This window comes from Poecilia reticulata, chromosome 4 (genome assembly GCF_904066995.2).
Source record: "Poecilia reticulata chromosome 4, P_reticulata-male-v2, whole genome shotgun sequence".
Taxonomy (NCBI): Eukaryota; Metazoa; Chordata; class Actinopteri; order Cyprinodontiformes; family Poeciliidae; genus Poecilia; species Poecilia reticulata.
In genome coordinates, this window is record NC_088833.1 from 23961632 (window position 1) to 23989200 (window position 27569).

General features: G+C 41.6%; 2 protein-coding genes across 10 annotated transcripts in view; one reads left to right on the forward strand and one right to left on the reverse strand.

Moving 5' to 3' along the window:
- Positions 1-27569, forward strand: part of ralgps2 (Ral GEF with PH domain and SH3 binding motif 2) — a 99465-nt gene that overhangs the window by 62082 nt on the left and 9814 nt on the right. For 5 of the 8 annotated variants that reach the window (XM_081606507.1, XM_081606509.1, XM_081606508.1 and 2 more), the window contains 7 exons: positions 20350-20487; positions 23852-23942; positions 25029-25096; positions 25178-25307; positions 25560-25711; positions 25811-25865; positions 26481-26558. In XM_081606507.1, the coding sequence (XP_081462633.1) occupies positions 20350-20487; positions 23852-23942; positions 25029-25096; positions 25178-25307; positions 25560-25711; positions 25811-25865; positions 26481-26558 (712 nt within the window). The remainder of the gene's footprint in view (positions 1-20349; positions 20488-23851; positions 23943-25028; positions 25097-25177; positions 25308-25559; positions 25712-25810; positions 25866-26480; positions 26559-27569) is intronic. The other 3 variants (XM_008407328.3, XM_008407329.3, XM_008407330.3) reach the window with 3 other exon arrangements.
- Positions 1485-18794, reverse strand: angptl1a (angiopoietin-like 1a). 2 transcript variants are annotated; one of them, XM_008407319.3, is made up of 8 exons: positions 18607-18794; positions 18229-18498; positions 16459-16916; positions 7174-7421; positions 6479-7087; positions 3774-3967; positions 2723-2993; positions 1485-2643 (listed from the first exon to the last, which is right to left on the reverse strand). In XM_008407319.3, the coding sequence occupies exons 4-8, from the start codon at positions 7361-7363 to the stop codon at positions 2456-2458; spliced, it is 1452 nt and encodes a 483-aa protein (XP_008405541.1). In that variant the 5' UTR covers positions 7364-7421; positions 16459-16916; positions 18229-18498; positions 18607-18794; the 3' UTR covers positions 1485-2455. The 2 variants fall into 2 exon arrangements, with proteins under 2 accessions (XP_008405541.1, XP_008405540.1); XM_008407318.3 differs by having other exon boundaries at positions 18229-18794.

Here is a 27569-nt window from a genome sequence, read left to right on the forward strand (position 1 = left end):
TTACGGTTGCCGTGGGACACGGACAGCCGTGTATGGAACAACCAATGTAATGGAAAACATCAGGATTAAAGTGTTGTCTCAGATCAAAAACGTCAGCCAACTAAAGAGACTAATTTCCCAACTGGCTCTTTTGACACGCGGCTCTACGTATTGCGAGCCAGTACAGCCGGTCCTCGCCAAGGCCGGGGCCCCTGCGACTGTGCCGCATTTTTGATGCAGGCTTATCTGCCTTCTTGGTCCGTTGTTGTTTTGAAATCATGAGGCACATTGTGTTGAGTGTTTGTTGTGGTCTTATTAGGTATTGTTTTTTGTTTTTTTTAATCAGAAAGCTTCGATCTGTTCTGATTTTTTTGGTGCCACTTGAGGAAGATGTTCAGAGAAGAGCCCCCATTTCAACACATGCCTATATTCTTCTTACTTTTTTTTTTTCTTCCCCAATATACACTTCATGTGAAAAGAATGTTCCTCTGAGTCTTCTCCAGATGTTTCTTGGTTTTTATTAAGTTTACTGTCTCTTTCAGCTTTCAATTTAGACTAAATTCCTTCACGACAGCGTTGATTAACATCCGCTCTAATCTACATCTCTCTCTCTGATATGGGCCCGTTTTCCCATGAAAAGGTTTTTGGGGGTTTTTTCCGTTAGTTTAACTCTCCATTTTTCCATCAAAGGATAATGTGAATTTTAAAATGCTGCCTCAGTCCATGTTTATGGATTGACTTTTATTTATTTGTGTGCGTGTGCGTGCATGCGTGCGTGCGAGTGAGTGAAGTGCCTTGGGGATATATAAACTGAATTATCCTTCTCACAATGCTTAAATGATTTAATCCAGTGGTATTTATATGTTTATTGAAGTGCTACGATAACTTCAAAACTCATATTATCTGGATGTAATGTTATACATGTGAACAGTTTTGATTATTTTGGTTATACATTAGTTTACTTTGTTTCACATTTGCAAACTTATTCCATTGGGATTTTATGTGAGTTACAAACATGTACGTGTGTGTTTGTGTGTGTAGCAGTTTTTTATCGCTTTCACATCCATCCATTTTCCCATCGACTTTATCCAGTTTCTTAGTCCCTACTAGGGGGAAAAAAAGCAATCCCACAGCATAATTCTGCCTCCAAGTTTCATAGGGATGATGGGCAGTGCAAGACATAATCTAATCTCATATCTCATGAGTTTAGGAGGCCATCACTCCATTTATCCATGATCTGACTTCTTCATGTTGTATTTATTCAAGTGTAGTAAGATAACAGGATTTGACTGTAAACGTTCTTCACATTGTTGCAATTTTTATTTGAAAATACATTTTGAAAGCCGTGCCTATTTTTCTATTTCACTTCACAATTACGCACTACTTTGTTTCGGTCAGTTACGAAAAGTCAGAATAAATTTGTGGTTGTAATAAAACAAAATACATCTGCAGGCCAAAATCAATGCAATCCTAGAATACTACTAAAAGTGAAACCTGAAAGACCATTCAAGATTTTTTTAAAGTGTTTTATTTTTTCTTGGATGACTAAGTTCACATCATATGTTTTTCATCCGCTTGTCAAACAGACGTGCACTCCTTGTGTTTTTTTCTTCCCCCTGCGTACATTTGTTCTGGGGTTTCTAATGCACCTCTACACGGGATAAAAACATAAGAACATTTGTACCGTTACAAGAATAGATATAAAATTGCCAGAGATGACTACAGTTACTATAAATACACTGATAAATAACAACAAAGATTAGCAGAGTGGGAACACTGAACATGAGGCCTGAGTCAAGTCATACCTTTTTCTTTTTTTAAATTAAACAATTAAAGCCAACAATATTTACATACTAAAGCCAGCTCAGCCTTATGCACAATCAACAAGCACACATATCGATGAGTTCACTTTCTTTTGGATACTGTAAAAAAATAATAATAATAATCCTACAAACAATTTGACAGTAAATTGAGCAAGATCCATCTTCCTTTGTTAGATTTTGTTTTAGGCATTTTAACACTTCAAATTAAAATGGCATCAACTCCTATTGTTCATTACCACTGTGTTGCACAAATATCCGGTGCCACTTGATATAAGAAGCACTACTTTCAATAAGTCATCATTAGCTGCTCAAGAGAGATCTCATGTCTGTAGTAAATGACCATTTTCCTTTATTACATATTCGGTCTTGAAAAACAGAATCAAGTAAAACGTATTGGAGTAATACTGAATGGCCTCAGGGAGACTGATGGCCCGTAACCGCCTGACATCATAGGAGAGCAATTACTTAATGAAGGCAGTATGATCCGTCTTCATTTTAGCTGTTCTGTTGGAGTTGTTGTTTTCTGGCAATAGACCAATGTCTCTCGGCTGTTTTTTTACTCTGTTATGATGGCAAAGATTCCTGATTCCGCCACTTTATATCATTTATTTATGGGTAGAAGATGTAGCGAGGATGAACCACCATCCCAAGTCTCAGTCGATTGGCCGGATCATGAGACGAACAGACTTTAGAGAGTAAAAGCCCCCTCCGTAGGCCGCCCAGAAGATCCCGTCCTGAAATTTGCTGCGGTAGACTCCACCGCTGTACCAAACTCCGTTCAGATTGGTCTGACCGCAAGCGTTGTACCACCAGCCACCTTTATGAAAGTGCGCGCAGTTTCCTGAAGAGAAGAACAACACAGGATCAGGAGACAAAATCAGTGGGTATGTGAAGATTGTTTGTCTGGCGCGTCGACCTACCAGAGAATTCGTCTCTGTCTCGGTCGAGTGTGGTGAACTGTTTGCCGTTGTTGCTGCTGAAGGAGTCGCCAGCATTTCCCTGGTAGGTCCCCAACCGCAGCTTAAAACCTTCACTCTCGGGCTCCAGGTAGAAGCTGCTGTACTCTGCGTACACCTTCTTCCCTGTCCAGTCCTCCAGCTCTATCATCAGCTTGTAGTCACCCTGTTTTGCCAAGCTGTAGATGTTGTCCAGCCCAAGCCAGTGTTCACCATCTATGTTGCCAAAACCTTTCTGTAGGAAACGGGAAGTAGGTTTTTAAATGTCGCAGCGTTTTCAGTACGGCATTAGTGGTAGGTGTTGTGTAGTCCAAAGAATACAAACTCTCTAAACCTGAATGAGTTTAATGAAATTTCAGCTTTTGAATTTTAATGTAGCTTGTGCCTTGTAATCAAGCAACACAAGTTCACATCTGCTTCCAATTGGGACTCTAAAGTGATCCTCGACCTCTCACTCAACAAATTAGCTAAAAGTCTCAGGCTTTGACGATCTGGCAGACGCCTGACAGAGTAAATGCTGCAAAGTCAGAGCTGCTTAGACAAACCTCTGTTTCCGTTTCAAAAAGTACCCAAGTATTGATTTCAAAGCCTGATTTTTATGACTGAGGGAACCTCTTGGCTTCCTTCCCCTTTATTCCTGAAAAAGAAAGCCAAGACCAGTAGCTTTTAATTGCAGGTTTTGGTGTCATTTTTTGTTGAGGGGAAATGTATCCGTTTCATAATTGTCCCTCCTAAGTTGTCTTTTGGATGTCATCTCAGGGTAAAAAACACTGAGGGCAACTTGAGAGCTACTTTAACCTCCAAATCTTTGGAGATTGCATCTGTTGGTCTCTGGATGCTTTTCTTGGCTGCAAGTTTACTGTGTAGGATGTTAATCTATTGGGGTAAGTGCTTGGTTAGAGTCTCCTAACTGAACTGCTCAGACTGGGTCACTGATGAAGGCGCGATAGTATAAACTGTGGGAAAGGTTCACTAGTTTTTCCTCAAAACAAAATCCTTTCATTAATAAACTTACTTTGTAGTTCTCCCAGTTTCGAAAGAAGTTTACAGAGCCATCTTTCCTCTTTTGCAACACTGTCCATCCTCCGTTGTCGAGGCTATGCTCACACCAGACTTGGATTAGGCTTTCGCTGTTATCAGTCTTGAGCAGGTACATGCCATTGGTGGAGTGACCCGCCCGTCGCACCTGGTAACAGTCCTTAAAAGGACCTGGGGTGAGAAAGTCAATAAGGTCATTCTTGAAGCAAAATAAGTACTTGATTTAAAAAAAAAAAAAAAAAAAAAAACATCATTGGGTAGATGAGTGACTAAGAATAGAAAGTGGTGACTCGGTGTGAGTTTTGACCTCATATTTTCAAAGTTCCCAGTTGGAATGGGGAAGGTCTAGGTCGCTTCCAGTGTTTATTGTACAATGTGACTGCTAGAGATGTAAAGTGTGATGAAAGTTGCAGGTATATTGTTTATTTGTACTTTTGACAATGGGGATTTCATTTTACCTACCTCTATTTGCAAACATACTCCTTCATTCGTTATTGGTTTGCACCAGTAATAAACACAGCAACAATTAGAAAATCCTACTGGTCTTCTCGGTTGCAGTGAGTATTACACTCAAGACACCAGCGTTCAACTTTTGAGACAAATCAAACTAAGTGCTATCACTATTGGAAAAATCTGCTATAGTTGTATACCTTATTCTGTTATGGTTGGCTTGAAACTGTTAAAGTGAGCTCTGCTTTTAGTTATGCCGTCCAAAAACAAACACATGCTGGCCTAAAGATGTCTTTCTATGAATTTGCATGCTGAAATTGGTACATGGGTATTCATCTGGGGATAGGTTTTAAAGCCTCAATTGATTCCATTATGTAGCTTTACCCAAAACTGAACCAGCTGAACCTATACCAACATATATCCGCTGTTTCCGACTTGAGGGAATAGTTATTAGATCAGCATGAACACAGGCTTTGTGTGCGTGTGTTGGGGGTCTAAAGACCCTACAGGCTTTTGGTAGATTGGTTCTTGAATGTCTCTGGACTGAATGGACCCAGTGTAATGCCTCTGGCCAGAAATCTAAAACCTAATGGCACACGCTTGTTTTTGTCCAGCGGTGTCTTCTTCAAACATCGTCAGGTTCCTCAGGCTGAGGCTAAAAATAAATCAAGTGTTACATACTGGCCTAAAATGTGTTTAAGTAGACCAAACTGCGGTCCTGCAGGGTGTAGTTACAGTTCTGCTGAACCTACATGGAACCTATTTAGAAGTGGTGTTTGATATTTTACCGTCTATGGTGGTTGTGCATAAATAGTTGGTGAAATGGAAAAATTTAACTTTTTTTTTTCTTTTTTTTCTTTTTTATTGCTGTCTCTTTCTCTTGGGATTCATTCAAATACCATTGAAGTAAAATTCCTTCCACCCACCTTTTTACCTCTTAGACAAACTTTCCCACCTCTGCCTTTTTCCTTTTTGCACCTCTGCTTTTTAGTATTGGAGCTAAAAATCAATAGAATTTGACAAACACCTGCTTTCTGAAATACTGTGAATGACCGACAGTTCTCTGAGGAACTTACAGCAAAATATCCATTAAACTTTGGATTTAATTACAATTCACATTGTGCTTGGGTAATTAAAAAATTGAAATGGATTTTAAATCGAGGTCAGTCTGATTAATCTGCTGATTAGAAATGTAAACAAAGTCGCAGGAGAAACTCGATAAGCCCAAAGTTTCACAAACAATGCCAGTACTCCAAGATATCTGAGAAACAAGGTAAATAGATGGAGCAAACCACTATGAAAATCAAATACATCTGGATAAAATTGGAACGTTTCGGGTTCCTGTCCATATATCACCAAATGTCTCCAAATTTTTGGACGTAATTCTCCATTACGTTTTACTTCAAAGCCTTGTTTAGGTTACATTGAGGGTGAGGACAGTGGAAGCATCGACTAACGCAACTTCTAGATGACGGGTCCAATTGATGTCAATAAGTTGCCTCAGAAAACATGATATCCCCCTACTAGGTCATCACCCTTTAGTCCAGAAGAGCTTTCTTTCTTTCTTCCTTCTGTCTCATGGATGTTATGAATGCTTCGTCCATTTCACTTACAGGCTGGATAAACCTCGTCAGCATTCCCCGACATACTCCCAGTGCCAGCAAAAATATAACTTCTTGAACTGAGGTTTAGGAATTCCCTCCAAGTAAAATTTTGAATGTTGCAAATGAGTTTCATCTCCGAGATGATCCGTTTCAGATGTCAAAGTGAGACGAGCTCTGGGAAATGGGCATTGGCTTCGGGGGGAAAACCTTGTCTGTCCTAAAGGACTCATGGTTTATTTCAGACACTTGTAGATTGATGAATTTCTGATATCCTGTCAGATCTGTGACTCTTCTTCTACCTCACCGTGCCTACCATAGTTAGCGTGTATTCTGACCCAAACCGAGCATAAGGTGTCTCCCATAGCTGTTCAAAGAGACTCAGTCGACATCCCTCTAATGTAGTACATATGTTGAAGGCAGTGCAGCCAGTACAGACAGCCAAGTGGGAACAGAGGAATGCATGATTTCACTGCCTCTGTAGCATGCCAAGGGAAAGCCAACTGTGCCTCAGCACTACTGACTCGGGTGAGGAAACGCATTTTAATTTGCTGTCCTTTGCTAATTGTGCTTATGTGGGTTACATAAGGAACAAAAACACACTGGGGAATCACAGTGAAGTGGTACACACCGTCAGAGGTGATCGTCCCTTGGGGTGGCGGGGGATCAAAGGGTCTAGCGGTAGGTGCCTCCATGCGAGAGTCTCTGAGGAAGGCCCGATTGTTTCTCACGATCTCATTGGTGAAGCGGTTATCAAGGGGTATGTTCTCCGGCACCACCTGCACCAGCGGAGGAACTGGTGGCAGCTCGCTCCGTCCCAACATCCTCATGCATTGTTCTTCCAGCGCGGCGATGAGAATGGACTGATTATTGACCACGCCAGCCATGGTGGCGAAGCGAGCCTCCAGCTCCTTGTACCGCGAAGCCAGTCGCATCATCTCCGAGGTCACGTTCAGAACGCGGTTCTCCAGCTGGGCCAGCTCCAGAGAATTGTCCCTCTTCCGGATGATCTCATGCAGCAGCTGCATGTAGAGCTGCGTCACTCTGGAGTTCATGTTCCTGCTCTCTTTCCGCAGCAGCTTCATCTCATTCACCAAGTTGCCGTCTACCTCCACCACCAATTGCAGTGTCTCGATCTCGCGCCGCTGCTTGTTGAGAACCTCCCGCACATCTGCGATGTCCATGCGGGTCACTCTATCTTTGTCTGGCTCGGGGCCTGTTGTACTGGCACAGATTGGACCTGATGACAGAAACGAATCATTTAAGGGAGGAACGAGAAGCTGTAACTCAAACTGGCATTTGTCCAAGAGGTTGCATGTTGTGTACCTGTGATCCTCTGCTCAGGCACCATGAATGTATAGGAACACTTTTTGGCATCCACATCCTGAGCGGCTCTTTTACTCCTCTGGAGGGAGAACTCTTTGGTTCTCCGGGCGTCCCTTGAACTCCTGCAGAAACTTTCCTCCCACAGAGAGAGGCAGAGCAAGGCGCACAGGCTCCAGATCGGCCCCTGCATCGCTGCCGGCTGGCTGGATGGATTGATGGACGGCTACTGGGGCTCCCTCCAGGCCTCCCTGAAAGAATACAAGACCTTATGAGTTAAGGAAACGGTGACTAACAAAAGGAGTGAAGCCAGGAAGGCTGTTTATTGTGTGCTATTCCTGGACCAACCTTCAGTGCACTGTAATGAGTAGGTGTAGGATTTTTTTTTTATTGACGAGCCTGAAGTAGCAAAGTTGTCTTCTGAATAAATTTTGGGTGGAAGGAGTGAAATAAAGAATCTTCTCTGTCCGGCCAACTGGATGACGTCTGCTTTCTGTCTCTGATGACTTCTCAGTTGACACCCAGCTCATTTTTCTGCTCAATTTCCTCTAATAAGACCAGCTGATCCAGAAGTCCCGCTACTTTGTCTTTGTGTCCTTATGCTTGCATTTTCTCCAGTGATCTTAGAATACATTTCTTTAGCAGTACAACATAAGGCATAAGGCTCTGTAAAACTGTTTCCTGGATGCATTTGTGAAACTTTTCAGGATGCCTTAGTTGTGGTCTCTGGAAAACAGCAAGGCTCATTCTCCTCAAACTCTAGTCTTTCTGTCTCAGTTTATTTATAAATGAAATATGTAAATAAGCATAAATAAAACTTCAAACCAGACTCCTCCATTTGGAGCGCTGTAGTGTGGGTCATGTTTTATCTCTAGAGACAGAGCCAGCTGACTAGCTTTACGAGTTAAAACTTGCTCACATATTTCATTTCTTTGGAGGCAAAGTTCCCCAAAAACAGCTGTTTTTTTTTTTTAATAGCTTCTGCAAAATATCTTGAAATGACTCTTCAAATTAACATGACTGTTGATTATTGGCGCTGCACCAAGAAAGCGACATGAACGTCTGAAGACGCTGAAGACATTTTGTAAAAATTTCTCTTTTTGCAAAATGTGAACAAAAATGGAGTAGCGTCAGATTTTAGGATTTGTCTTTTGTCTTAGGTAAAGAACCATGAGCCATTTCTCCCGCTAATGCAAGACGTGCATAAGCATTGGTTGTGTTCACCCAGTTTGCCCAGCGCTATAGTTCACTTCCTGCATTTAGCTCAGTCTCCGGTCCGTTTGTATTCACACAACGCATTCAAACCGCGCCAGACGTCACTTCAACTGAATTGAGACCCAGGTTTTTACGCGGACCAGAATTCCCTTTTTTTGGTCTGCATCAGAGTTTGATTGCGCATTCACACCTCCAAAAACGAACTGGACTTTCCAGAGTTCGATTAAAGTGGAGTAAACAGGGCTAGTGTGGATGCACCCTAAATCTCATGCAGGTGACTTCTGAAGCCAAGTTGTTGCTGGATTCTGTTTAGAGGCATTAGTCAATGGGGTGGACGTAAAGACAAGTTGATGTACAGTTATGTCAAAACCATGAAAAGGTTCATATGTTTTGTACATGACTGTTTTAACCTCGGGTTCGCTCATGCAGACTCTTTCAGTGGTAGCAGCACAATAACCAGTGACTTTTCCCAATGCCATCCACTCCCATCACACAACCACCTGCAGAAACCCCCCCGACCCTAAATTCCTGTGCAGCTTCCCGTGAGACGGGTTAAACATGGCGACGGGGATGCCGGGCAGCAGGCGGTGTTTGTGTTTTACTTTAAAGATTTGATGGACGCTCACACCGTGGCAGCCCGTCACCCCAGGGGTGTAAAACGAAGTAAGTCCTCTTTTATCTTTGAGGTGCAGCTCTCTGCACCTTCATCCTTCATCCTCCTCCCCCATCGATTCTTGTTCTGTTTACTATACAAACACAGCAAAAAAACACAACCCCACCAGACCTGCTATGCCTGCATTCATCTCCTCGAGCCGTGTAAGACCGACTTCGTTTGGCCCTTCCAGCGGTGCCACATCGCTGAGCCTTGCCTCCTCCCCAAAAAGCCCAGGCCCCGTGTGTCTCTCGTATGACGCCATTGTGGTTCCTCAGGAATTCTGGCCGTTATGTCACTTGGAACAATGTTGAAGGGAGAGACCGGAGCGCAGCCAGTGCTGCAGCTTGTTTGCGTGCGTGCGTGCACGCTTTAAGGCAATAAGCTCGCGCGGCTGTCTACGTGATTGAATTCTCTCTCTCTCTCTGTGTGTGTGTGTGTGTGTGTGTGTGTGTGTGTGTGTGTGTGTGTGTGTGTGTGTGTGTGTGTGTGTGTGTGTGTGTGTGTGTGTGTGTGTGTGTGTGTGTGTGTGCGTGACTATTCAGAGACGTTATTAATTTTTCATGGTTGGGGTTTTCTACTTTTTTTTTTTCCCCCAGCAGACTGTTTGTCTGACAGCGGAACCAGGTACTGTATCCCAGCTGACCTCAGTAAGAGCTGCTAATGACTTTACCAGCAGCATCTCTTCTCCTGTGGGTCTTTTCTTTGCTTTATAAAGTCTTTGCTCGCAAGACGCCTAGGTGGGCATGAACGAGACGGTCAGAGTTGGAGTTCATCTGTGAGATGGACAGAGCTACTCCTTATTTTTTATTTTATTTTTTATGTTTTTGAGTCTGAATTCCTCCAGTGCATTTGCTTTGACTATGAAGGGCCTCACATCTTTCATGAAACCACAACATATCAAAGACATTCCAGGATATGCTGAGGGGTCACATGAAGGTATAGAGTCTGCAATGTTTGCTTTAAACAATTTTTTTTCTCAAAAAATTATTATTGTACTGCAGCCGTTCTTTGTGGCCAGGTTTATTCTGATATTTTTACTCTGATCTTGAAGAAATGTCTTTGCTGCGTCACACAGCTTTGGGTTCTTTGGTGCAAGGCAGAAACAAATCATGAGCATTTAAAGATAAAGCTCAGGATGTTGATAATGGAAGAAAAGCTAAGTAGTGATCACGAAATAACTTGTGGCTCTTTGTCCCGCCTGGCCAGGGGTCATCAGCATAACTTCAGAGAAATCCTATTTACTTTATCATGTCAGCTGTAGCCTTCCATCGCACTCTTTTCTCTTTGTTTCACTTAAAGTTCTCTGTATTTCTTTCTCTGATCATGTTCTTGTTCATCTATATTGAAATACATATGGAAGTCAAGCCCTGCTGTTAATTTAAGGATTCATATAAACTTTAAACATTCTTTTTCCCCTGAAGCTAATATGAATTATTCTTCATCTTGTTGTCTTGGCTTTTGCCGACGCACTTTATTTATTGCCATAATATCATTGTGCAAGCAGTGAAATAACGTCTGGAAAAAAGGATTTGCAGTTCACTTGGCCTGGCTTGTGTTTTGGCAACATCTGTGAACATCTTCGCTGTTGCTCCATGATGACTTCACTCCATACTAACTCCTAATTATGACGAAATGTGTTTGGTTATCTCTTTAATTCCTCCTCATTTGCTTTTTATCTCCATGCTTTTCTCTTTGCTTTGGGTCTCTTGAGTCTTATGTCAATAATAAGGTCAGTCTGAAGGGTTGAACCTACTTCCTCTACCAAACGCTCTTTCAGCTGGGAATCTGTTCCAGTTGAACAATGTTCCTTTCTTTTCTTTGTTTAAAACAAATAAAACGTATTATCCGATATCTGCTTTGATTGGTCGTTTCTGCTCATTATATCCCCGTTGATTTGCTGTTTAAACCCGTCAGTGTTGAGAGTTTGGGGCCTCCAGACTGCTTCACGCAAACAAAAACAGACTCCAGTCTTTATCTTCACTCTTTCGTCACAGAAATGAGGTGATGTTGAGATAACAAACTTTTCCAGAACGCTTTCGCCCCACTCCATTTATCTCGGTTTGCATTTTTTTTCCCTCAAGCCAAACAATATTTCATCCATCTTGAGCCTGTGCGTGGCTGCTGATTTTACTCATGGATCCTCAAGTCGGAGAGCAATATTAAATTGTTTCCTGCATGTTTTGAACAAGAAGAAATTTGTCATTAAGTAAACTGGCTGCTTGCGTACCTTCCAGACAGGAAAAATCGGCTTTGAATTTTTGTTTAACTTGCTATATGAATGAATGATGTACCTCGCAAAGACAGCCATGCGGCACTCCTACTGCCTCGAGTTACACTGTATTTATTGGCATAAAGTCTGTAACAACCGACATATCAGTTTTTCCCCAAACAAATTGATTCATATACGTGCAATTCAAACTGTTTGTGTGGAAATCTGACTCACTGCAGGTGTCTGGTTGGAGGCGAAGTCGGTGTTGACTGTGAACTTTTGGACACGATTTTCATGGGAGCCTCCACAAAGTTTTTGGAGGATTGGCCAGATGGTGGAGATGCTAATAGCATGAAAACATTGAAGCATTTTCCTAATGCTGCCGTCTAAATATAACTGGTATGAGATTGTCAAGGTATGATATTAGGACAAAATGGATCAATTTCAAAGTATTTGGACAAAAATTATTTTCTTCAAAGGAAAAAGCTGAAGTGTTTTCTGCTGCAGCTAAAATAATGTAATATTTACTCTTTTTCTGTTATAATTTTGAATTTTGTTGTAGTAGTAGTTAACTGTGCTGCACAAAATAAATGTTTTTGCAGTTATGTAGAGTGGCACATTAAACCAGAGTGTTTAGTGGTTAACTAGCCCGAACTCTGATGCTTTACAGCAGTGGTCCCCAAAGTCGGTCCTCGAGGGCCGGCATCCTGCATGTTTTAGTTCTCTCCCTGGTGGTAGTAACAACCTCCTCAACATGTCAATGTTCTTCTTAGGCCTTCTAATGAGCCATCATTTGATTCAGGTGTGCTAAACCAGGGAGAGACCTAAAACATGCAGGATGCCGGACCTCGAGGACCGACTTTGGGGACCACTGCTTTACAGTCATGTCGCCCATATATTGTCAATTGTTGTTTCCATTCTCTTGTAAGTGAAAATATTTCCAAACAATCAAATGAGTCTTTCTCTTTGACAAGAGAGATATGTTGGAGCCTTATTTCAGCCAGTTGTTCTGCAGTGCTCAGCAACAGGTAGGGAAGTGCTGCGTTACCCCAAAACTGACAGAAATTAATGTAGACATAAAAAAAAAAGTATAAAAGATGTTTCAGCTAGTTGGCTCCAACTGTCCTAAATGTGTAGTGATGAAAAATATTCTATAAGACTGAAAATAAATGCCATTGTCGGTGGATTGTGTTGGAAACTCTTGAAACTCTTGGACTTGGTATTTTACTCTCTTATCAACCAAGTGTGAAACACACAGGCGTTTTGTCTGCCAAAGTCATATCTGCATTGTGTTAGTCTTAGGGCTCCTGGTGTTGAGATCTCCTGCAAAGATTTACCAGTCTGCAGCCTGACTGACTGCTGCTGGAGGGAACCATAAACTTGTATAACAATATATTTGGATTTTTATAGTAGAGTCAAAATCCGGTGCTTCCTCGCCTCCCCCTATCTGGTCATCAGACTTTCTTCCAGTGAAGCCAGAAACAAGAAAAAAAAAAAAACAATCCTGAAAGATTCATTGTTTCTCAGAAAAAAGCAATAAAAGAAGAGATCTTGTGTCAAGAGCAAAAGGAGAAGACTGTAATCCACAACGACTTGGCTTTAAGGTAACCAACGTGGATGTGAGTCAACTTTTGTGTGTCTGCACAGCGGGATGCAAACTTCCTTCCAGTCAAACATCCATTGCATGTCGTCACCGGGCAGCGTTTCTGCTCACAGAGACGCGCTAACGACATTATTAGTCACGCAACGTTTTATATTCTCGCCAAAAGGCTTGGTAACGGTTCCACAAGAAGGAAACGCTTTCGACTCCGAACGGTGGAGGGTCAAATCGGTTTGAAGCTTCGAAGAGGAACCCACTCGGCATGAGCTGGCAATGCATTAAAAACCAACTGACATTATAAAAACAATTAATGGGTGGAAAACAAAAACACCACCGCACACTGAGGAATAATAAAAAGAAGGAAAACTCATAAAAGGGAAGCTGAAACAAAACCGCAAAGCTTCCCAGAGATTAAATCCTACCTCTCGACACATCTTAATGTTTTCTTTTTTGTTAGATTTTTTTTTCAAATGTTTTTCCAACCATTTGTCTCCTTCAAAGAAGCTTGTTTTGCTTTCTAGGCAAAGAGACCTCATCCCTCTCTACGCCGTATAAGTGAAGAGTATAGTGAAAACAAAAAAACCAAACCCTCCTGGCCCCCCAAGGGGTGGGCTCATCTGTTTTGCTTCTTGTGTAGAGAGATGCTAAACATGTGGGCTGATGTTGGGGTCAGAGGTCTCTGTGGGATTTGGCGTGTAGACCCACCCTTCCTCTCCTTTACCCACCCACTCAAACACTTCACACACCCTGCAATCAATTGGCCTTTGTGGGAAGCGGGGTCCCCCTCTTTCTCGTCATGCACAGCATTCACAGCCATGGGAAAAAATATGTTTTGCGGGGAGCTTTATGGGATTCTGGTGGCCGAGGTTCACGTAAGGCCGACTTTTTCTCTCCTTCTAGGACTCTAAGGTACAGAGATCTGTGACCGCCCTCTAATACTTGGGCTTTGTAAAGTTTTGACTTTGATTTGTTTATTTTTTATGCAGTTTAGATCTCTCTTAAGTTGTTTCTGTTTTCAGCAGTAATTTTTCTTCAAATGTACAGTCTTTAGCATTTTGTCTCGGTGAGTAACACAATTAGCACGGTTAGCTTGGCTAGCTATGAGCGGCAGTCCCTGTGTGTATCCCCAATACAAGGCAGACATTTCACTTTTCTTACTCTTGATATACTGAGGATTGATGTTAAAAGTTCAAACATACTAAAAAAAAAAGATCAATACGTTTGTCGTTCAGTTTCCGTAATTTTTATCAAAGTCAGCTTGAGGTCAGTTCATTCCTTCGCTGGTTCTACGAAGTGTTTCCTGGGCGGGCACGACGTTACGCCCCGCGGAAGAATTACCTTTTGGACAGAAAACGCACCACGTTGTTGGGTTTTTTCAAGCATAAAATGGCAAAACTGCGAAATTATCAGGAAGCTGTTTTGTAGCAGCTGGCATGCTTCAGGAGAAAATTGTTTGTTTTTTTTAATGTGCTTCCTAGTTACTGGAAACGGCTAACTCTGTCCTCTTCCTACGACTTCCACAAAAGCGCAACATGGTGTGTTTAATGGTTGGAAAAAGATCGATTTCTTTTACGAGTTCATCTCACTTGTCGCATGTATGAGCTGATTCTGCTAAAAACCAACTGGATTTTTGGTACCTCTGACATTTCTCTTCCATTACAGTATAAAATCTCTCCACTACAGTTATACTTCATCTGTTCTCTTCTATCAAATCCCAACAACTTTTTTTTTTTTTTGTCTCGTGTGTATTGTGTTGCCCAGGGTGAGAGATGGCTTGCCTCTTGAACTGCTTTGAGGATGCTTGGCTTTGACCAAATATTTCAGCTTCCAAAAAAATCTGAAGGGGAGTCAGGAGAGAGCGGAGAGCCAGGAAGAGAGAGCGTTTAAAAAGTTACGGCGTTCCGTTTTGGCTTTTAAACTTTCTGGTTCGGGAGATGACTCGCAGTCTCTCGCAGCCTCTCCGCTGGTATTTATTTCTCCTCTGAGTCACACCTCACCCTTGCGCCTCTTGCGCCACACATGCCTCCTATTAGCTGGATCAACACGGAGGAGCTCGTAAATTTGCAGCCTAAGCTCTGTGCTCCCCTACCCAGCTCCTTGGCTGAGTTACGTGCCTCCTGTGTTTACCCCGACATCCCCCTGGCTGACCTCCCACTCCCTGTTGTGACCCGTCTGTTCGGCTGTGTCCAGAACCTCATTAAGGGGGATTCAGAGTGAGCTTCATCATGTGGCTGCAGAGTTTGCGCTGCAACCTTAAAAAAAAACAAAAAAAAAACGAAATAGCTTTAGTAGCTCCTCATGTTTGGAGTCTGTTAGCTTCAGGCGCTATAACGAGTCCAGAGCGGTGGTCTGCAGCTAGATCTGACCTCATGTGGTCAGCGGGCCAGGATTAGTGGTTTCAGTCCAATCTGTGGCTGCATCCAGCGCGCACTATCGCTTTCTGCCTCCTGTGGAAGCGCGCAGGCTCAGGTTCAGCAGTAAAATATGATTACCCACATGCCTGGATGAGCCATCGGTCAGGCACTGCACTACAACAGAACATCCTACCTGACTGCCGTTTATAGGGGAAGTTTCCAAAGCGTTACACAGAAGCGACATCAAGCAGAGGTGGAAGGTTAAGACAATAGTTGATGTTTGGTTGGATACTAATGACCCATTGAAAGCCACACTGCCTCCTTCCTCCTCAAGGTCCAGATGAACGCCGGGGCCAAGCTCTCGGGCGCTCCAGCACGGAATGTTCTGGCCATGCCTCCGTCCTCCTCTTTATCTTTTTCTTCTCTGTTTCAGCCTGAGTTATTGGAGTTACCGATATTAGGATTTATTGCTACGAGGGAAAACCGAGGAAGCTTATAAAATATTTTTCTCGGGCCTCTTCCTGCTGACCGCCGTGCGTCGTTTGTGGTCGGGGCTGGGGCTCGCAGATGCGTCGTCAACAATCGCAGCAGGAAGTTGGTGGGAACATTTGAAGACTCACCCTTGCGAGTGAGTGTTTCCACAAATGTGTTTCGACATTTGTAAGATGTGGAAACACCAGATTGATGTAGTTGGTCTTCAAAGCTTTTTCTGAGAAGCCAGAGTTTGCGATTGAAGTGTCTTTCATCCACGGGGTGTGAATTGCTGCGTCCTCGTGCTTCCAATGTGCTGGATTTTAGAAGCTGCAGTACATATCTGTATGTCTGACTGGACGGGACCTTCACTATGCAAACTATCCTTTCTCTTAGTCAGACCTCTGCTGCATTACAACCTTCCAAATACCATAACGAAAAACAATCCCTGCTGCAAGTGATTTGATCTTTCCATCTGCTTATATCAGCATCATTTGCGAGAGTTTCTTGAATGCATTGCTCATGCCATTCCCTCCCTTTCTTTCCAGACTTATCCATATATGGGTTTTTAACTTTTTTAAATCTCCTCCAGGATCCTCACTGTTTCACATCTTTGCTTACAGAATACTACAGACTCTAGAGGAAAGGAGAAGGAGCACTGCTAAATATCTGTCTGCAGCTTCAGCCTCCAGTCACAAGACCTCTGAACACACACACACACACACACACACACACACACACTCATTCACACACAGTTCCCACAACAAACTTCTGTAACTTTTACCTGCTTTGACACCAGTCGTGGGGTCGGTGCTGGTTTTCTCCGGTTATGGTTTAGTCTGCCTGTCGTGTTGAGGTTTCATTGAGTTGCGCTGCTCAGGAATCATCCCTTTTTTTTCGTGTCTTTGTCCTTGTGGTTTGAGCCGCTCCCCCCCTCACTCGCCCCTTCCGTCCTGTGCGTTAGCAGCAAGCCGCCAGCCTTTTAGCGCTGGCCCTGCTTCCTCAAAGCTTCGGCTGTCCCGGGGCTCAGGCTGGGGGCATGGTTCAAAAGCCAGCCTCTTCAGCGGACTGAGCTCCAACCGCTGATGCCTTGAGCTTTTCACAAAGGATGAGGGGGGGATGTCAGCGAGGGAGGGCTGTGAGGGGCTTGCTTGTGTTTTTTCTCTCTCTCTCTCTCTCTCTCTCGCTCTTTCTTCCTCGGTTTATTTTTTTTGCGAGTTGTCCGGCCTCCCTCTGATGTCACTGAGGAAAAGAAACCCATAAAGCAGAACCAAAGAGGTGCTTCATTATACTTTGCTTCTTTAACAATAGCAGTCGTGCTTCTCTTGTTACGCAAGTGACTTGAAATGAAAAAAAGACATTGCAGGCCTGTCGTTTCTCAGACTGTTGGCTGAGTGTTGAACAGCAGGAACGAGTCATGTTTTGTCTTGGATGCAGGATTCATACAGGTGCCTGAAATCCCTGGAAAAGGCTGGAATTTCAATGAGGTGTTCTGGAAAGTTTGGAAAGTTATTAATTTCTGCATCAGTCCTTGAAAGTGCTTGATATTCAAACTGTGCAGTTTGGTAATAAAGTGCAATCTGGCGTTTAGTTAAAAGCCTAAATTTGGATAACATTACTTTCAGTTAAAACTAGATATTTTCATCCACCTAATAAAAAAAAAGACTTTTTATGTCTTTTTTTTTCTTTCTTGTTTTCAGTTACAAAATTCAAAATTATTTCCATTTATGAAATGCCAGGAAATGTAACATTTGTTTTTTTTAGATTTCTTTTTATTTTTGATTGGTTTTTATTATTTTTGAACTTAATTTGAGTAGTTAAGTCACTCTAGCAAAATTTGTTTGCATTGTTTCAATGTAATGAATGCTTATCATTTGCAATGGCTCGATGGCGTCTTGTGTGTGTGGCTTGTTTTTTATATATTAAACAGCATAATTGAATTTTCTTTAAATCAGTGTTTTGTTCTTGGACCAGTCAGGTCCCAAAATTTCAAGACATAACATTATATTTTATTTTTACTGGTTCCTGCTATTTAATACCATCACAAGACATTATTAAGCCAAAATAAAATCTGTCCCACCTTCAGAATTAAGTTTCTCTTTTTATTTACGTTCATGTTGACAACGAAAAGCATACGAGGCTTTACATATGCAAAGATGACTACTTTGCATTTCGCTCCTCTCAGAAGTGAAGGAAAACTTGACAACAGTCCGAAGTAGAGGGAGTGAAAAATTTAGAGAAAGGTACATAAGGAAAATGAAGTCAAATGCATTTTTAGTTCAAACCTGTGAAAAAGAGCTTAATGTTTGTTGCATTTGAATGACAGCAATGTAATTAATATAATTATAGGCTGTAATGTTTCTAATCCATTTTGGAGAACTCCGATTATATTTATCAGCAGCATTTTGTCACAAACCCACTTCTCCTCCAGAACGCCCACATCCATGGTGTAAAAAAGTCCTAGAAGAATCCCTGAATTATGTCAGATAATATTGAATTGAAATAGTCTTTGTTTACATCCAAAATGTGGTGCTGGAAAAGTTTGAAAACGTACCTTGAAAACGCTTGAAAAGTGCTTGACTTTTACAAGTGTACGACCCCCGAGCGTGTCCTCCTCTTGTTTCGTAGCCGTCTTCTGTAGCAACCACAGGGCTTGCTTGTTATGCCGCCGGGGTCGTCTTCGGGCGCCTTGCTGTTGAGAACAGCTGGACACAAGCTGCCAGATGAAACTGATTTGTGGCGCTATGGTGGCAGAACGCTCGCTCCAGGTGTTGCCTGAGACTTGTTGACGGCTTGTTTTGTTTTTATCACCGCTGTCATGTTCCTAGGAAAAGGAATAGTGGATTTATCCTCTTTTAAAAAGCAAACTCAGAGACGCAGACAAGGACGGAGGGGGGAAGGAGTTCGTGTTTAACCGCCTCACTTCTCTGACCTTTATTGATCCTCTTGGCTTCGGCGCATACGAACGCGCATAACAACCATCCTAACCACAGGTTCCCTGAACACGAGTGTACGCTGTGCTGCTGTTCCAGCCAGCTGCTGCTCTCCCAGATCTGCTCACACAAAGCAGCTATAGCAGCTAAGCCTCCGGGATCCTTTCCCTCCTCCCCTGTCCGTCTCTCACATTCCCGGCTTCAGCCTCCAAATTCCTGTAAACTGATTCTCACTTTCCCTCCCTTTTCATTATCTGAGTTTATTTAACACGGTTCTGTTCTGCTTTCAGCTTTGAGCGATGAACATGAACGTGTTGTAAAAGTATTCACACCTCTGTAACTTAAAATCAGAAACTTTGATTTATTTTTGGAGGGGATTTTATGTCATAGACCCACACAGACTAAGTACATCATCATTTCATTCACAGTTTATTTTTTACGAAATCGTTTACAAATAGAAATCTATAAAGTGAAGCATGCGTTTGTATTTTGCTCCCATCTGTGTTGCTTCTAGTCTTTTTGGTTATGGACATTTTGACTCATTCTTCTTCGTAAACAACCTCAACCTCAGACTGCTTCGGCAGTGTCTGTGAACATCGGTTTTTAGGTTTTGTCAAATGTTCTCAATTGCATTTCGTCCTGGTCTTTGACTAGGCCATTGTGACGACGTATGAATGTTTTGTTCCCCTGTAGCTCTGGATGCGTCTTCAGGTTTGTTGTCCTGCCGAAATTGTTTCCAATAACAATATATATTGCAATAGAAAACTGATGAATGTCAATAGATGATACGTCTGATAAAATGTTCAATAATTCCACTGATCCAGAGCCGCTCGGCATTCTGGGGCGTTCAGGCAGAGAACAGACTTTAGCCGCTCTAAACTCTCACAGCCAGCTGATCAAGGTTGGCAGCAGCAGCTAACTCACTCGCTCTTTAGTTGCTTAGCAACAACCTGTTGAGTAACAGACACAGAGGGCAGTTTAAAGTTTTGCCATCGTGCCTCATAACTGCTTAAAAATAAAAACAACAGCGTGGAGTGAAACTAGATATGAGGTATTTCAGATATTTAAAACAAACAAAAAGAATCAATAATTATCACAGTAATAAACGGTGACGTCATGATATGTTTTTCAGCCATGTTGTCCAAGCCTAGGTTGTTGCGACTTTTACACACGGACTCCTTATGATGATCCTCTTGCGGCTATTCTTCTTACAAAATTAAAGGTGTAAATAGAAAAACGTGACACACAAAGAAACTTTTTTTTTCCTTCCACTTAACACTTCTGCGGATCTTTGTTTTGGTTTCCGGTCCTGGACTTCGGCCATTAGCTTGTCCAAGCATCTAAGAGCGGCTCTGTTCTCAGGGAGGATAAGCAGCTGAAGGTTTTCTTCTCTCATCTGCTAAGTGATGAACTTTGCACATCTGCGTTCAATCTCTGGCCTGGCGTGTGAAAGAGCCATTGAGCAAGACGAGAGTAAGAAAAACGACCCCATCAGACTGCTCCTGAAATGTGCTCATTGCTCACGGATCTCCCAGCGCGGCGGGAAGCGGCTCCCGTGTTTGTCCCCTGAAGTCATCATTTATGTGATAAACCTTTAACTTGTGCTCTAAGTGACTGCCAAAAAAAACAAGATCTGTGATCGTCTGCTCATACTGGAGCGACGCCTGTTCAAAAAGCCTGCTTTGTTTGTGGTCATCTAATGCATGTAGACTCAAATAGTCTTCTTCTTCTTCTTCTTTCAGGGATGTACCTATCCGACCTGACCTACATCGACTCGGCCTACCCGTCCACAGGCAGCATATTGGAGAACGAGCAGAGGTCCAACCTGATGAACAACATCCTCCGAATCATATCGGACCTGCAAAGATCCTGCACCTACGGTGAGACGCGCTTATATGGAAGTAAATATGTGCCATCAGAATTTGAATAAAAAATGCATCTGAAACTTGAATGTTGTATATTTGTGCTTACTTTTTCAATTTAAAAAAAATTCTGTCATTATTTGTACGTTTGCAATTTTCATTTGTTAAAAAAATTCACAATCCTATTTCAGAGATGAAATTTTCAATATATTTTTTTTTCAGTGTTAAAATTCAGCATATAAAACAAACTTTTAAAAATTAAAATGCAATATTTTCAGTGTCCTAAAAATTAAACTTGCTCAAATTAGCTGTCTCAAATTCAGCGTCTAAAAATTCGCTGTACAAAAATGGCAAGGTTACTTCAGGTCACAGACATTAGCAATCGTCGTCAGATTTCAACACCCAGCCAATCACATGACCCAAGCGTCATATTGAAGAAATACCAGCATCACCGAAGCCAGCGACCATGTAGGCGAACGCAAACCCAACGGTGAGTCTATGCTTTCATATTTCTCTAGTATATTTTATTTTGCGCATGAAGTTTCATACATTATCTTAAAGCTTGATTTAAAACACGGGTTTGGGCCGTTGTTAATCATACGCAGTCGTGGTGAGCCGCTATCAACCTGCGTCTTTTTAAATCGTCCTCTACCGATACTCCACCGTCCTTAGGAGCAAAACACAGTTGAGGGAAGACGTATATACCAGACTGAACAGTGTCAGTGAGGATGAATGCAAGCCATTTTTAAGCGTCCATCGTTACGCATTTTGCTGCTGTATGATTTTCAGACAGAAAGGATCAGGAGAGGAACACTCTGCCGACCCGTTAGAACCTAAAGAATATCGAGAATTAATGTCGGAAAAGTTCACAGCCCCTCCTTTAAGCATACAAGGCAGTCATATTAGCTTACTACATTAGCGGTAGCATCTCCTGGAAAATTACGACTTTACTAAGACTGCCTGTCTAAGACGACATACAAACAGCCCAGAAAGTCGCCACCCATCAGTTATCTTTAAAGATTCTAGACTTGGCGCAAGTGGTATTCCTTTTTGAAATAAAACACGGGAAAATTGGGTGTGGGACAGCCAAGAGAAGGGGGGAGGGGAGCGGGGGTCTAGCAGGTAGCGAGAACCAATACGCCAGCATTACATGGTGTAAGATTAACAACGGCCCACACCCGTGTTTTAAATCAAGCTTTAAGATAATGTATGAAACTTCATGCGCAAAATAAAATATACTAGAGAAATATGAAAGCATTAAATCCACCTTTGGGTTTGCGTTCGCCTCCGTGGTCGCTGGCTTCGGTGATGCTGGTATTTCTTCAATATGACACTTGGGTCATGTGATTGGCAATCTGACAACGATTGCTAATGTCTGTGACCTGAAGTAACCTTGCCATTTTTGTACAGCGAATTTTTAGACGCTGATTTTGAGACAGCGAATTTGAGCAAGTTTAATTTTTAGGACACTGAAAATATTACATTTGAATTTTTAAATGTTTAATTTTTTTATATGCTAAATTTTTCAACACTGAAAAAATATATATATTGAAAATTTCATCACTTTGAAATAGGAATGTGAATTTTTTTAACAAATGAAAATTGCAAACATGTACAAATAATTACACCGAATTTTTTTTTTTAAATTGAAAAAGTAAGCACAAATATACAACATTCAAGTTTCAGATGCATTTTTTATTCAGATTCTGAATGCACATATTTACTTCCATACGCTCACAAGTTCCCAGAAGTAGTTTTCTTCGATGCTCGTGGAAATATTTCAGCCATGTTCAAAGAGTTTTAAACTTTCAAAGAAGATTAACTGAAATTCACAGGAATTGGAAAGGATTTGTTTGGAAATAAACGACGATAAACTTGGAATTTAAGAGGATTTATTGTGGCAGTTTGCGCTCAGGGAAGATCTGTTTCACACGAATCTTGAGTTTTCTTCAAGATTCTGACAAATCTTGGAAGCAGGATTTTCTGTATTTACCCTTGAATATTAGTTGCTTTTCCTAAACGAGACGTTCGCATCGCACTGCTGACTGCGGAGGTATTTAGGCCACAAATACATTTACTATAACTGCAGCTCAGAGTTCAACACTTGTTCTAAACACATGCATTAATTAAATTTTGCAGATTTTATAAGATTCATATTTTTTACATATAATAATAATCAAACATTTTATTTATAAGGAGCTTTTCAAGACACTCGGACACTGCAATAAAGACTGAAAGCAACAATAGTAACAGTTACTGATGTTGAACTTATTAAACGAGGACAAAACAAAAATGTTTTAATATGATCCTGTGTCTTTAAATAAATTAATTCTCATGGAAAGCCTCCCAAGTTGAATACTTTCAAAATTATCTTTAAATTTAAGTATCTATTGACATTAAATGTTCAATCCTTCTGCAGCCCAACTGGGAGTGTAAGCTACTTGATTAGACACTAGCCGCCCTGATTGCTGCCCCCTACTGGACGCCCAGTGACGTTCACAGAGTATTCCTCTGAGCCAGAATATCCAGCTGTCAGATCAACTGAGGAATATTTTGCTAGTATTTTCTAATACATGACTATAGATAAAAACACATAGATATCTCATGTGATTTAACAACTATTGGCAGTTTTAAATTGATATGATTTAGAGAAAATTAAAACACCTTTTTGTCTATTTTGTCAAAGTTTTTTATTTAAAAATTGAAAACACTAAGGATAAAAAAAATAAATAAATAAGAATGGGGTAAAAAGATGAACAAGAATCGCAGCCTCTTCGCTTCATTTCCTGTTCCCTAAGAGGGAAGACTGTGCCGTTATCGTTTATAGTTCAGCCAGTTTTTTATTCCACACAGTCCCATAGGGTGAATACCGTCGATATTAAATGGTAAATGGACTGAACTTATATAGCGCTTTATCCGATCATTTTGACCACTCAAAGCGCTTTACACTAGAGCCACATTCACCCATTCGCACTCACAAACGCTCACACATTTATACACCGATACGCAGCTCGGTAGGCAACTTGGGGTTAAGTGCCTTGCCCAGGGGCACATCAACACGTGGCAGGAGGAAGCTGGAATTGAACCTGCAACCTTCCGATTACAAGACGACTACTCTACCCACAGAGCCACAGTATTATTATTAAAACAAATACTGGCAAAGTACAACTTTTGAGCTATTCCTCTATGAGAAATAAAGAAGAAAAGAAAAATAAATCATCATTTTAAATCCGTATTTTTGGATTAAAAGAGGAAGTAGTCTAGAAATTGTAGCTTTTTGGATGAGTGTGTGGATTTTGACGTTTTTCTGATTGTTTTGTTGTAAATTGAATTAATTCACTCGTGTTTCTGCTCTGGTGCATGAATGCGTTTCCTCTCTCAGATATCCCAGTGTTGCCTCACATCCAGAAGTATTTGAACTCTGTCAGGTACATCGAGGAGCTGCAGAAGTTTGTGGAGGATGAAAATTACAAGTAAGAAACAGATGATGAATGTGTTAAAGGGCTCAGTCGCTCACTTATTAAGCACCAAAAAATTTTTATTAAAACTGCAACTTTTTAAAAGGTTTTTACATTAGTAGATGTTACTTAATCTTTCTGTTTTGTTGAGATATAGCAATGTCATGCACTTCTAAACTCTTTTACTGTTATTCCTTCACTCTATATTTTCTATATTTATATACATATTTACTGTCCTGAGCTGTATGCAACGAAATTTCGTTTTGTATTCACCTTGTGTATGCAATATGACAATAAAGTTTTAACTAACTAACTAACTAACTACACTTGACAATAGGAAAGACAAAAAGGACATGTGCATCATGTGTGGAAATCTCCATGAGTCAAAAAATGAACTATTGACCTAAATTTAGTCACATCTACAAACATTTAACAGTTTAAAACAACTGGACTGTGACAATAAAGACCCCAAATATATTTGCATAGTCAGAAAAGATAAGAAGAGAAAAAAAAACACGGAATTGGCAAAGTTCCTGTCAGAGGGACATCTCAGGGGTTTTCAAGTCTCCATAAGAGCTGCTTGTATTTTTAAGGAAGCCGCACATCACATGCTAGTAACTGTAATATGTGAAGACGAATGGAAAAAGTTCTGATGCACTGATGATATTTGTCGTTTTCTGCCTCATCATTACAATGCAACTTTTAATGTCTTTACATTTATGGCGTTTCAAGGAACCATTCATGTAGAATCAAGAACAGTTTTGCAGTAAAAATACTCTTAAACACATTCTACTACGCTTGTATGTGACATATTCATTGAAAGTCGTATTTGAAAAGGAGTTGCCACGAACAACCCAGAGCACCATCTCAGACACGGTGGTGGCAGTATCATGCTTTTCTCCCAAAAAAAAAGAAGTTTTTATGCATATTTTAATCATTTTGCTGGCTATTTAACTAAAGCAACTTTCTTCCACTGAGGCACAAAAATACTTCACAGTGCTAATCTGATTTGGTTTCCTGCTCTCTGTTATTGTAACGACAGTCACTACTCATCTCATTTTTAATTTAAAGGAAGCGACTAATTTCACAGTTTCCGCCCAGGTTGTCTCAGAAGATCGAGCCAGGCACCAGCACCCCTCGAGCCAACGCCTCCAAAGAGGATCTGGTTGGTAAGTCAGAGTTTTTGGAGCTCTCTTCTGCTTTTGTAATTGTCTCTATTTATTTGTGTTTTTTGGGGTTTTTTCTAACAGGTCAGGAAGCGTCGTCCTCCCCTCTCTGTGGTCGTAAGGGGTCCGTAGCGGCCGACGTCCCCGCCACTCCTCCGTCCCCCAGGAACCTGCTGCCCTACGGACACAGGAAGTGCCACAGCCTGGGCTACAAGTCAGTCTGACTTTTGTTGTCACTCATTGATTCTTTCATCCATTTATTCATTCACGTATTTATGTTATTCATTCATTCATTCATTTATTTATTAATTTCCCACCCCCCACGCTCCCCCCTCAATCATGGCTTTAAGTCAGCTAGGAAGCGAGAAGCGAAGGGTTTTTTTTTTTTGTTTTTCTCCTTCTATCCTACAGCAGTGCTGGCAGCTCCCTTTATGTCCCTCCTCTCTGCTGTGTTGTGTCTCCTCAGTTTTATCCATAAGATGAACACAGTAGAGTTTAAAAGCGCCACATTTCCCAACGCTGGCTCCCGTCATCTTCTGGATGACAGTGTGTTGGAGAGCCACAGTCCCAGCAGGGGACAGGCAGAGAGCTCAACTCTGTCCAGTGGCATTTCGCTCGGTGAGACTGAAGCCTCCGTAACGTTGATGAGAAAAGCCACAGCGGTAGCCAGGTTGCATCACGGTGACATTCACCATATGGTTTCTGTCCCCGGTACAGGGAGCAGTGAGGGCTCCGAGCTCAGTGAAGAGATGTCTTGGCCAGCTTTTGAGAGGTAATGCATCCCATTTCTGCAGTTTACCGTGCAGATCATAAAAAACACTTTCATCGCTGTGATCACATGTCTTGTTTTTTTTTGTTTGTTTGTTTTTTGTTTTTTTAAGAAAGCCTGTGCAAATAAACTGCAATAAATCTTCCCAGCGTTTGCTTTCAGGCCGTCACGCCTCACCCCGCCACTCCTGCTCTCAAAACAGAGCGCCGATATGCAGACGCTACTGCTCCTCCGGCAGCCTAAAAATGCATTTCTGTGCTTCGATAAATCTTTTTACTAATGCCCTTGTGTGTGTGTGTGTGTGCGCGCGCGTGCGTGCGTGTGAAGCATACAGAGCCACACTGACCTGATCGGGAATAAAACTTTTTTTTTTAATTCCACAACCCTGAAGAATCATCCTAACCTCTTTTTCCCAAAGCACCATTGTTTTTGTTTTGTTTTTAAAGTACCTCACATCCATTTTTAGTCCTCTAACTAACTGACCGCTCCTCATTCAGAGCTAACCTGTTGCAGTTTGAACGGGAAAAAAAATAAAATTATAATAAAACCCACACACAGATTAACAGTGACCCGTGCCCCGTATCCTATCCTGTCCTATCTTATCCAATTTCTGAACAGGACTCGGTTCTATCACTCTCTGGGCCCAGTGACCCGTGTGGCCCGCATCCCGTACAGAGGAGTCCTGAGGCCCAGCAGGTACACCCACCTCGACCAGAACCAACTTCCATCTGATCCAAAAAGCTCTCTCAGCCTTTTTGTTTTTCTGTTTTGTTTTTTTTGTTTGTTTTTTTTTTCCCGCACGCTTCATTCGCTGCCAGGCCGCTGCGTGCTGGTGTTTAGCCGGTGTAGAGTCGGGGCGTAATCTGGGGGTTTGGGGTGATAGTGCTGTCCACGTGTTGGTGGGACACAGAGAAGAGGCTCTCTATGGGGCTGCAGGTTCCTGTCTTTTTGCTGCTGTTGTTCTATATTCTAACTGCGGCTTTTTTTCGATTTTCTTGCATGTCTGTCACTCACACACACATGGTGGGAGGTTAAAATGGAGGCGTGGGCCTCCGATAGCTTTAAACAGACAGGATGACTAGAGCTGCAGCTTAAAGTAGGAGTGGGCGATGTGATAAAGTTATCAAAACATTTTAGCTACCAAATCTGGCCTGATTACAGCAGCAGAGAAATTAATAAGAAAACTGATGTAGGTACTGCTGTATGTAGAATATGATACAATTTACAGATGTGATCTAATGAATCTTTTTCTCCCTTTATAATGACAACAACTTGGAAATAAATGACAGTAAACATTTGATTATATACTGTGAAAAATATTTTTATTCTTAGATTTTTCAGATTTTGCTTTTTTGTGATGTCAAACCGGTTTTAATGTTAAAGTAAATACAATATAATCATATCTTACTAGTGGGTGGGTATTTATCGTATTGTTGATCAATTATCATGGAAAGTTTTTGATTTCGTTGTTGAAAAATTCCAATTAGTGATGTTTATATATATATATATATATATATATCACCTTCCAGGCCTTTTCCAGGGCCTCAGAGAGGAACTGGAAAAGACCTGGAATGTGACGACCACAGTGATGCCTGTGGTCATCGGGGCCCTCGGGGCAGTCACCCCCAAACAGCAGCAGTGGCTAAAACAGATCCCAGGAACAACATCAGACATCTCAGTCCAGAAATGTGCAGTTCTAGGCACAGC